This window comes from Heteronotia binoei, chromosome 13 (genome assembly GCF_032191835.1).
Source record: "Heteronotia binoei isolate CCM8104 ecotype False Entrance Well chromosome 13, APGP_CSIRO_Hbin_v1, whole genome shotgun sequence".
Taxonomy (NCBI): Eukaryota; Metazoa; Chordata; class Lepidosauria; order Squamata; family Gekkonidae; genus Heteronotia; species Heteronotia binoei.
This window is the reverse complement of record NC_083235.1, coordinates 58,461,160-58,473,423: the sequence shown is the minus strand read 5'-3', so window position 1 is coordinate 58,473,423 and position 12,264 is coordinate 58,461,160. Positions and strand designations below refer to the sequence as shown.

Genomic DNA, 12,264 nt, shown 5'->3' with positions numbered 1-12,264 from the left:
GGAAGGTCCAAGGTCCCACTTGGAACTGCTTTCCTTCTTTTGGCTCTACAGCCTCCATTTTCTGCACCACACCACTGGAGGGCTTAAAAAAGTATTATATTAACCTCATAGACCAGCATTTCATTAGCCAAAGACTCTCTGCTACATATGGCATCGGAAAAATAGGCTTCTCTTTTTTATGTGTAGACTGAATTGGGATTTTTTTCCCCCTCCAGAGCTGTAATGTCATGGTTCTTTTACCATATCTTTATGCAGACTATAGTATACAGGGAAGGAGTAGTGCTCATCCCCAGGGTTAGATATATATAAGGGATGCTGGATGCCAGCTAGAAACTTTTGAGATTCTTTGCAGATACCCAATTTTCTCCTTTTGATGCATCTGTTTTAGAACTTATAATTTATTTCTCTAAAGCTAGGTTTTCATTAAAACGTAATATCTCTCTACTTGAATATGCTTGGATGCGTTTTATCCTGAGTTCACTTTTTGCTCTACATTACTGTTCATTTGTCACTCTCCGTCTAATCAGACGTGGATTGTTGCGAAAGAGTTAATTTTTTAAAAAAATAAGGAATCTTAGCTTTGTAGTTTCTGTTGTGAATTGTGGTTTCCAGGGGGTGAGCTGCCGTGACACAGTTTGCGCAGCAATATGATTGGGCAAGCTATGGAAAAGTGCAAAAACTTGTGCACTTTTCATGTTGCCACAGCATATGTCAATAATGGGGCCTCCACATAGCAGATTTCCCATAATTCCCTTGTCCCACTCCTTTGGCAGTGGCTATTCTTTTCATGCCCCACCACACCACCAGGGAGTTTTAAAGGTTTTTCAATTCAGCAATTGAATATTGTTATGATATATTAACCGTGAATGAAATTCTCAAATTCCCAATTTTCATTTTTAAAGAAATCAGTTTCAAGCACCTTGTGTTGCAGAGACATATCTTTCCTGTTATGTCTCTGCAACAAAAGCAGCTGGAGACTTCTAAAAAAAATGATCATTTTGGTCAAGTTTGATGGTGAAAAGATAATTTGAGACTAAAATCAACTTCAGATTACAACATCTAAGAGACAAGGAAATAAAACAAGCAAGACTGCCCATAAATCTGCCTTCTTTAGAACCTGGGGCTGCTGGATTGACAAAAGATACAGAACCAGAGAGGTTTTTGTGTTCTTTGCACCAAATTTCTTGGAATAAAATTATATCATAACCATTAATGAACTCTTGAACGAGAGGAAACTCAGGACATCTAGCCAGCTAAGTTCCAAGAGAGGATTTTTAAAAGTCAATATTGAGTTTGGTCAAGACTTGCAGGCTGTACATCAGTTGTAATACTTGGTACTGGAGATGTTGTCAACAAGTTAGTTTGAAGGCTGTCTCCCATAGTAGGGTTCTCATTCACAACAGCATCAAGGTCCATTTTTTAAAAAACCATTTCATGATGCTGTATCGCTACAATGTACAATATAGGCGGGTTCTTCTTTTCAGACGGTGATCACCAAGTACTCTATATGATGTCAGGTGGCAGCTCTCTCCCAGTTAAATATCAAAGGCCTGTCAAAACAATTCGGTCTTACAGGCCCTTGGTGCTGCCACCAAGAAGGCCCTAGCTTGCGTCAAATGCAGCCTAGCCTCCTTTGGTCCAGGGATGGACAATAGATTTTTTGTCCCTGAACGCAGTGCTTTCTGGGGAATATGTGGAGAAAGGCGGTCCCGCAGATAGACAGGTCCCTGACCATAAAGGGCTTTAAAGGCCTTTAAATGCACTTGGAACACGATAGGTAGCTAGTGCAGCTCTTTCAGCACTGGCCAAATGTGCTCCCATTGAGGGAGCCTCATTAACAGCCGTGCTGCAGCGTTCTGCACTAGCTGTAGTTTCCGAGTCAGCATCAAGGGTAGCCCCATGTAGAGAGCATTACAGTGATCTATTCTTGAGATGACCGTAGCATGGATCACCACTGCTAAGTCGTTGTGCTCCAGGAAAGGGGCCAACTGCCGCACCCATCGAAGATGAAAAAAGGCAGCTCTAATAGTGGCTGCTACTTGGGCCTCCATTGTAAGGGAGGACTCAAGGAGCACGCCCAAGCTCTTGACCTTAGGGGCTGGTATTAGTGACACTCCGTAAAGAGCCGGAAAAAGGATCTCTCCCCCTGGACCACCCCGGATCAGGTAAAGAATCTCAGTCTTCGTTGGATTCAGCTTCAGCCGACTCAGCATGAGCCAAGATGCTACGACTTGAAGAGCCAGGTCTAGATTTTCCAGGGTACAGTCGGACTGGCCACCCATCAGTAGATAGAGCTGAGTGTCGTCTGCATATTGGTGTCAGCCCAGTCCATACCTCCTGACAATCTGGGCAAGGGGGCGCATATAGATATTGAATAGCATTGGGGACAGAATCGCACCCTGTGGGCACACCACATATAAGTGGGTGCCTTTAGGATGATTCCTCCCCTATCACCATCCTTTGTCCCCGATCTTGGAGAAAGGAGGTCAACCACTGTAAGGCAGACCCCTGAATCCCCATGTTGGCAAGGAAGCTAGTCAGTAGCTGATGGACAACCATATCAAAGGCGACTGACAGGTCTAATAATAACAGCACTGCTGAGCCACCCCGATCCAGATGTTGCATGAAGTCATCTATGAGAGCAACCAGAACCGTCTCCATCCCATGACCTGATCGAAAGCCGAACTGGAATGGATCCAGTGCGGAAGTGTCCTCCAGGAATCCCTGTAGCTGAATTACCACCGTCCACTCTATAACCTTACCCAAAAAATAAATATCTTTATTTAATTTCCTTGGGAGAAATGTGTTCAACAATTTAGCCTTGTTACATAGCCCCTGCTGTCCCTCGAGAGGCCTCCTCGCAGCTAGCACCCTGGTGGCTCCTAGTAGCCAGCTGTGTAGGTCTCAGAATTGGGAAGGGGCTGGGTTACGCCACCCAGAACCTCCTATCCCCAGTGGTGCTTTGGGCTCCTTGTCCACTCTCTCTGGGTAGGCAGTCCTCTCCTCGCAACCACCTGCTTCCTCCCCGACCTTTCAGCTCGGCTGTTTTTTATTTCCCCCTCCGGCTCCACCCCCACTCTCCCTTCCCTCCCTGGGCTGGCCCCGCCCCTCCTTATAAGCCCCGACGCCAATCCATGGCGTCCTGGGGCGTTTCCGTTTCCTTGCTTCTGGGCTGGCTCTCTGGAGGGTTGTGTTGTGAGGCGTGGCAGCACCAGCTCTTCTCAGCTTGCTGCGGCCTGGGTCCTAGTTCCCCATGGCCTCGGGCAGGTCTCTGCCATGTTGGGTGGCCGTGAGACCTGGCACGGCTGCCGCCCGGCTCCGCAGACTTCTCCGGCAGAGTTGGAGTGAGCGGGGGAGTCCTGGGCGGTCCCGGCATCTGTCGGAGAGGGGCCCTTTGCTGGCAGGGCTTGGTTGGGTGGGCGACTGCGGGGGAGATGATCCCCCCATTTGGCCAAGTCCCGTGTCGGCCAAGGCTGGACACATAGATTCTCCAGGGATTTTTTAAGATTGTCTATGGTGTTGCAGAGTGGTAAAGCTGCAGTCCTAACCTCTGCTCATGACCTGATTTCGATCCTGGTGGAAGCTGGGTTCAGGTAGCTGGCTCGAGGTTGACTCAGCCTTCCATCTTTCCGAGGTCAGTAAGATGAGTACCTAGCTTGCTGGGGAAAGTGTAGGTGACTGGGGAAGGCAATGGCAAACCACCCTATAAAAGGTCTGCCATGAAAACGTTGTGAAAACAATGTCACCCCAGAGTCGAAAACGACTGGTGCTTGCACAGGGAACTACCTTTACCTTTTTATGGTGTTGTTAATAGTTTCCTGTCTCATGGCAACTGTGGCAATATCCCTCTTTAGGGTGCTTGAAGACAACTCCACTTCCCTTACATCAATTCTTCCATTTGCTGGTGCTGTAATGGATTTTAATCTTATCAGTTCTTTTTTTAGATCTATTGTTTGAATTCTGAGATGGTTTTGGGGATGGAGTAGTAGCTTTTTTAACATTCATTTCTCCTTATCTTTGAGCAGTAGTTACTCCTGTTCCATGACCACCAGGCTTTATTATTTTTTAGTTAACATAAGTGGATGAGTAACAGTGATTTTGTAACAGTGATTTTAAATGATGAGAGGAATTTATACGTTCTCAATAGCATCTTAGGTGCAGTAGGTTGTGAGGAGCAATCTCATCCCTGGCAGCCTATTTCCAGGTCATTCCACTCTAATATTATTATTATTATTCCGCCCATTCCCACATTTGGGGGCTCAGAGCGGAGTACATCATAAATAGTAATAAAATCACAATAAAAACCAATTTCAACATTTAGTAAAGTACAGAAGGATGGTCCAGCAAGATGACATAACCTAATAGGTGTGGCTTAGTTCTCACAAGCTGACTGATGGAGTATATAATATTATATTTATTTTTTCAGGAACTGTGATTCAAATAAGTAATAATAATAATAATAATAATAATAATGTTTTATTTATATCCCGCCCTCCCTGCCGAGGCAGGCTCAGGGCGGCTAACAACATATCATTACGATAAATTATACAATACTCTCTTTGGTATTGTATGTAATGCTATTTGATTATTTTGTAAACAACACGTCATTCCATGATTGAATTCCGATCTGGTTCTTCCTCTCTTATCTGCTGATTTTGCTGCAGACTGTGACTTCTGGGCTGCATTCTCTACCAAACTGCATGGAGCCTTATTTTGCACGGACAGTTAAGGGGTCAGAGTTCATAAAAGCTCTGAGATAATAGCCAAATTATTTAAGCTTAGCAGAGATGTGATCTAATTGCTGAAAGATTTTAATAACAGTTTTAGAAGTTAGTAGACAGTGGTTCCCAACAAACTTCCATAGAAGACCTTCCAATCAGTGTATATTCATATCACATCTGCATTTTATACTATCATAGGGTTGTGCTAGTTCATTTTTTTCAAATAAATTAGGAAAATTAGGTTGGAGGCATCCCTCAGCTGGTTATCTAGTGGAGACTGAGGGCGCTGTCCCAAAAGTACTGTTTGCAAGCGGATTTTGTAAAAATCCAGCTGCAAAGCACATTAATGTGTGTGTGTGAACCCTGATACTGTAAATCGCGTTCAGTTGTTAGATCTTGTTCAGGCTCTGAGTCACACTCTGTTTCTAACACTTCAGATCTGTTTGCAGAGAAGAAAGCTAATAAATCACTTGCATTACTCTTAGCAGAGATAGTCATCAATTTTCAGTTGCTTTGTAGACTTTTCCAGAGTGTGTTGATCTGAATTCACCCTCCTCTGCTTTTTCTCCTGGCTTTTACAAGGACTCATGGTTTACAACTGCTATTCCAATTAGTAAGCCATCTAACTTGAGTAGCAGCACTGATAATTTTCAAGAACTATTTAAGGTACTTTAGTCTGTGGGTCTAACTGGCTCGCCCTTTATTTACTCCAACTAGCAGTGGCTCTCTGTGTGTCAAAATGTACAATACTTGGGACACAAATGCTGAACCCAATTTGTTGTCACACATAGGATTGGTATAACTCACTTTGGAAGCATTTTGTTTTCCTGTGTAGCTCCAAATGCTGCAAGGGGAGGGGCTTCAGGATTCTCATGTGGTATATTTGTTCCTTGCTCAGACTCCACATGCTCTGGGATAAACATTTGGAACCTGAGGAAGGGGCAAACAGGTCCCTCCTGGATATTTCAGGGGGCAAGCATAGCATGTGAAACCTGAAGCCCCTCCTCCCCTCTCACAGCATTTGGAAACTCACAGAGCAACACAGTACTTTTAAACTTATCCTACATGTGACAACAAGTCAGGTCAGGCCAATTCATGTTCCAATTAATGTTGCTCACATCAGGTTTTTGGCCATGAGATTGTAGCCAGGGGTCTTTTCCAGCTGTGTTGTCTAGATGCATTAATTAAAAATGTTGGGGATTGCATTTGAGACCACATGATTGCAAAATATGTGCTCTGCCAGGGAGTTGTGGCCTCTCCCCTAATGTCACAATAGTTTCAAGGACTGTATTAATAATATGATCTTGAAAATTTATTAGTGTGCTTCAGCAGTATTAAATTATTGCACTAGGACTCCAAAACAACCTTGCATGTTTTCTGGCCTCATTGGTACTTCCAACCCTGAGTTTAAAAAACGATGTAGCATCCATTTCCAAACTCTTGAGAGTTGTACAGCAAATAACAAAAGATTTCCATGTAGACCTTCAACTGTGAATTAGACCATCTGTATTGATCCCTCTCAGTCTAGTGCTTTATGGCAATTATGCAAATCATGCTTTTTCATGTAAACCAAAAAATACTACGGAGGGAAGTGTTTAAATGATTCAAAATTTGCCATGTACTTGTGGGTTCATAACTGAAGCCACTAGATTCAAATATATCTTTTGTGGCAAACCATTTATGTAAGCTTTGGAAATTTATGTTATTCTTTAAGGAAAAGAACCAGCTGTTTTCTTCCTAGGAGATCTTGTCGCCTGAGTAAGACAAAAGGCAAGGACCTTTTTAAGGCATAGGTAAAGAGCAGGTTTTCAATTGAGCAATATGATTTATTCATCATAAGTGAAAGGTGTATTTTTAAGCAGCTATCCTTCTATGCTGGTGGCATCTCTGTGAGGAATCGGTGTACTTAATTACATTCAAACAGTGCATTCCACATTGCCTTCCAAACCATACATCACTTTTTCATGCATTTAGTCAAGTAAAAATGTTAGCTTTTTTATGTTTGCTGAAAATGTGTAGAAAACATGTAACATTTATTTCACTGGGTTAAAAGGAAGCTTTTTGTTCACCTAGCCATTAGTCATCTAACAAGAGGGGGGAGCAGTTTATGATGGCCGTTTTCCCACTGAGCTTACCTCGGAGCGACGTCCCTCTTCACCGCGCAGCGTCTGCGCGGATTTCCCACCAACTGCTCCGAGGCTGCTCCGAGTAACCAAGTAGAGTCGCGGCTTTTGCATCGCTAACATAAACTGGTTTTTAGCAGTTTCCATTTGCGACGCAAAAGGTCGGGAACTTCCTGGTTCCTCGGAGCAGTTGGTGGGAAATCCGCGCAGACGCTGCGCGGTGAAGCGGGATGTCGCTCCGAGGTAAACTCAGTGGGAAAACGGCCGATGTTTAACTGTGAAGGTAATGAAGTATACCAGAATACAAAACTTTTATCTGCCTTTTATTGCTGTTGGTCAGGCTGCAGGAGGACTTACCAACTGCAGCGTTCTGTGAGGAATCTTCTCCTCCTCACTCCCATTGCTCTATTGTATTAATTTCTTAAAATTTGCTGGCAGATTCCAGAAGAACATGACTTAGAGAGCCAGGTCCGCAAAGAGAGGGAGTGGCGGTTTTTACGGAATGCTCGAGTTCGAAAGCAAGCACAGAAAATAATCCAAAAAGGTAAATGCCTGTCTTTAAAAATCTTGTACATCTGCTACTTAAAATAATCATTGTTGTGAACAAGAATACCTTCTGAAAGTGTCCCTCAGGTCAGTGCTGACCTCTTTCATGGCACCTGCTCACAATACAAAGTTATTCTGTTGTGATGGGTGACTTGCTTTTCAGTGTAGACAGTCTTTTTTATTGTTGGGTGAAGCACACACATGCAGAGAATTATCTGTATCACTTTCAAGAAAAAAATCAGAAAACAAATAGTTATCTAATAGTTCAGTTTATTACCATGAAAGATCAGTTAAAAATTGAAATAAATAAGATGTTGTGCCAGAGGCTCAAGGCTGCTTTTATTCTTGCCTGATTCTCTATCTATCTATCTATCTATCTATCTATCTATCTGTCTGTCTGTCTGTCTGTCTGTCTGTCTGTCTGTCTGTCTGTCTGTCTGTCTGTCTATCTATCTATCTATCTATCTATCTATCTATCTTTGTGCGTGTGTGTATGTGTAATAATATATAATTGCACAGTCAATCAGACAGGAGTGTGGTCGTTGATTTGGCAGCTGGTGGGCCAGAGCAAGTCAAGACATGTTCTTATCTTGTGGCTCTCAAACATCTGACGTTTATTCTATGTGGCTCTTACATTAAACAAGTTTGGCCAGCCTTGCTCTAGAGGGTGCTCCATCCCCCTTCTCCATACTGTTTTCCAGCATAAAAGGAGGGGGCAAGAGCACACTTCCCTTGTTTTTCTCTCTACCACCATGGAAAGAGAATCTTCTGTTCAAAGCTCCATGTGAGGAAAATTGCAGTCTTTGGGCTTTCTTCTTTTGGCAGATGGAATTTGGTACAAAGAGAATTCCAAGCTACCAGTCTCAAATAGCATGGCTGAGAAAACACTCTTTAAAAATGCACGTCTAACAAGGTGAAAATCCCGCATACAACCATACTTAGTGTCTGCTATGCCACAGTGAAGAGCACAGTGTCTCAAGGTGCCCAGTATGTAGACTGATTACTCACAAAGCAAGACATGAGAGACTGTTGTGTTTGAAAGCAGCTCTATGGGAGAAAACTTTGTCCCGTGCTGTTTCTAACAATCATCCGAGCATAACACAAAGACCGAATCCAGAGAGACAGATTCAAGACCAGTTCCAGAGTCCTGGAATCCAGCTACAGTGCTGAAAAGGGTGCAATCCTTAGCATCACTGAGGAGAAGTGTTTCAGAGCCCACCCCCAAAAGGCACAAACATACTGAAAAAGCATCATCGAAGCCATCCATGTCCTCTTCTTTCTCGTAGAATCATAGAATCATAGAGTTGGAAGGGACCTCCAGGGTCATCTTGTCCAACCCCCTGCACAATGCAGGAAACTCACAAACACCTCCCCCTAAATTCACAGGACCTTCATTGCTGTCAGATGGTCCTCGTGTGATAAAGCTATGGTTTTGGCATGGCAATTCCTCCAACCCGTTGCCAAATGCACATATTCCAATAACTCCTTTGCCACTGGGACACTCCCCAGTGTCCGCTATGTCAGTGTCAGAGAGTAAACTTGTGAATTACAGATCCCCCATTCCCTGTTGTCAACTGTTGGTATTGTATTGTGATATTGTCATGCCAGTCAGATCTCTTCTTTAGAGGACCAATACATTAGCTACTACAATGACCTGAATTTGGATTCATATGCCCCTCTTGGTTTTGATTTCACCAATGTGATCTAACCCCGCCCCCCAGTAATGTCCAGAGGACATCCTGAGGTACAAGGACCAGACTTTAAATCCTATTACAACTATGAGCAGTCACTGTATAGTGAGCAGGAGACTGATTTTTACCATAGAACCATGTATTCATCCATATATTCTCCTAGTGAAGACTTCAAACTGTATAGAAAGCAATTGGTCCACATGGTGAGATCTTTCAAAATGTTGTCTTCTGTCCCCCCACCAGTCCAGTCACATTCTCTTGTCATGGAGACTGAGTAACTACAGGGTCCTGGTTCAAGCCTGTATCTGTGTCTCTGTGGGCCTGCAGAATCAAAAACCAATCTAGTACCAAGTAGGAAGGCTGTCCTTTCCTACTCCCTCATCCCACTGCCAACTCCCTAGTGATCGATTTCTGTTCAGGGGGAAAACAAAGGCTCTCAGTGCTCAGCCCCTGCTGTCAGAGAGGGCTGCAGGATTGATGAAGTAGGTTAAAAAATCTATGCCTCCTCCCTCTTGACCTTCAGGATTGCCAGTTATTAGTGCATTTAGCAGCTGTCCCAATGGGGTGGCATTGTTCCCTGTCTGGAATATCTGCCAGAGGAAAAACACAAACTTACCAAGCTCCTGATACTAGAGGCATCGAAGCTCTCCGAACACCAGATTTCCTCTGCCAAGCTTGTGGCTGATTGTACTTGGCCACTGCAATTGGTCATCTTAGATCAGTGTTGTGTCAGTTGTCATTTTGCATCAAGAATCTAAATGCAATTCTATCTGCCTATCAAGGAGCATTCCAAATCATTTGAGTCTGTCTTGGAGACTTGTGTGAGCCCTTAACTATCTTTAGAATAGACTAACAGAATAGAGATTAACTATCTTTAGAATAGCGATCCTGTCTACTATCTAGTACCCTTTCAGGCTGCTCTTTCTTTATGTATTTTCCATCTGCTGTTTGACTAGAGGTAGGTCACAGCATAAGTAAAATACATGTGGGGCCTGCAAGACTTCTGTGGGGAATCCTGCCCCTCCCTAACCTGCTGAGCCTCAGTCATCTGCCTCCACTCTAGGCCTCCACTGCTGCTGTGGCCAGGCTCACAGTGGCTCCTTGGCACTACTATGGCCAAGCCTGGGTGGGAAGCAGGACACTGCTGCCGCACCTCCAGGACAGAGGAGGCAAGTCCATTTTCTGCACATGCACAGACAACTAATTGTTGGGTGGGATTAAAAAAAAACAACAACCCTTTTTTTAGTTTCTAATTTTTTGCAATTCTGGGGATTTCCCCCGAGTTTGCAGACACATCTATTTACTTTCTATGTGGGCCTGATCCACAGATTTAGATATCTGCAGATCAGCCCACACTTGGCCATTAGAGAGATAGATGTAACAGTTCCAGTATGAAATTAACATTCAAAAATCATTCAATTACTCATCCGTTACTACATTCATGCATCTGTAAGCTAGTTTGTGGTGGTCAAAAAGGGCCATAAGAGCTGCCATGCTGCTAATCCAGTTCCTAGACAGGGTATTTTTCATGAAAATTGGCAAGTAGGATAAAATGACCCAGTTACACCCAATGTAAATGATACTTTTGTTGTATGGTTTTACCAAAGGTGAGAAAGAATAAAAAAAATTAGAGAAATGAAAGAGATCAAAATTCATCAGCGTAAGTGGGAGTCCCCTATCTCTTTCCACAGTTTGTTCTGCTTGTGGTTTTACATGCATACAGTCCTTTCTTTGGGCTTGAGAACTCGACAACTTGCTGTTGAAGTTGTAGGCAGCCATGCCAGTCAGAGGTGACATGCCCCCTAAGAGGCACAATATCTGGCACAAAATGAATCACTCAAGGATTATTCTATTAACTGACCATTTTGGCCTTTCTTCCCTGTCCTATCTAAATGCTGATGGATATTGCAACTTAGTTACAAGAAAGAAAGGGTGTTGCAGGCAAAATGCCAGAGTTTCCACTATGTCCACAGGGCAGTGTCAGAATCTAATGCATGTCAAAATGCTACTGGGGTTGTCAGCCTTACCAAATTGGCCTCTGTTCCACAAGAGTCTGCTGTGTCATCTTAACATTCAGAAAGCTCCTAAGTGACTCCAGTTTCCTTTGACTTTATGTAGCCCTGTAAAATATTGTGTATTCATATCCTGTCATATTTCTGCAATTTTTTTTTTACGTGTGGCCTCTCTTATACTAGGGTTCTTCTAGCTTTTAAGCATTTGGCTCATGTTTCACCAGCATGTATATTCTGTGCTCTACTCAAAGCCAATCTTGCTTATTTATAACTCTTTATGCATTTACAAAGCAGAAATCAGGCTGTGGTCTTCTTTGTTTAATGACGAGGGACATTTGAATTCTCTGTATTTTGCTGAAGTGCCTCCTTAATTTTGCATTGCTATGGTTAGAATTGACATTCCTGTTCTTTCTGCTGTGTGTTTGGCCAACCAGTAACAGGAGTTAATTTGTGCTGTTCATCTATAGTATCCTTTTCAATAGGGCTCAAGATTTCTCTCACCAGGGAGGAAAACATTTGGGGTGTTTTCTTGTCTTGAGATGTCAGCTGGGGGAAGATATTAATCTGCAAAATATTAATCTGCTGAGCGAGATGGTCTGTCTCTCACATGCAGCTCAAAAACCTGATACACTTGAGTGAGCAGAGAGAAGAAGAACCTTCAGAATTTTATAAAACAGGATGATATGCACACACATCTGTACAAATAATTGAAATGGCCAATTGAGAATATTATGGGAAGATTTTCTCTTTACTAAGATGGAAGCAAATTTGGAAAACTGTATAAGGATCTCATGCCCCTTCAGTTCTTAGGATCAACATTCTCCATGACACCTTATAGAGCTCTGAACATTTTGGCAGTCCATATCTCAATTTTAATATATACAATATTTTTTAAGATTTTGTTGGACAACATAAGCTGTGGTGAAAAGGATAACAGCAGGCTAGTTTAGAGATCTACATTTACCGGTTGGTCAGAGAACCAGCTGTATGAAAAATACTTGGTAAAAATTGTTGCCAAATTTCTTTGTCAACTTTATGCAAACTGATCCCTTTTTTGTGAACGTTTTATGAACATTTGGGAGCTTTGACAATTCTCAGATATGGAAATCATTTTGCACGGTTTCAGTGACATCTGTAACCTGGCTATTCACCATGTCCTGAAAAATTCAAC

At 42.9% G+C, this 12,264-nt stretch overlaps 1 protein-coding gene across 3 annotated transcripts in view; it reads left to right on the top strand.

Annotated features, from left to right (window-relative positions):
• The window catches only part of RPTOR (regulatory associated protein of MTOR complex 1), a 538,471-nt gene that overhangs the window by 467,708 nt on the left and 58,499 nt on the right, over positions 1–12,264 (top strand). For all 3 annotated transcript variants that reach the window (XM_060251925.1, XM_060251924.1, XM_060251923.1), the window contains one exon: positions 7,283–7,388. In XM_060251925.1, the coding sequence (XP_060107908.1) occupies positions 7,283–7,388 (106 nt within the window). The remainder of the gene's footprint in view (positions 1–7,282; positions 7,389–12,264) is intronic.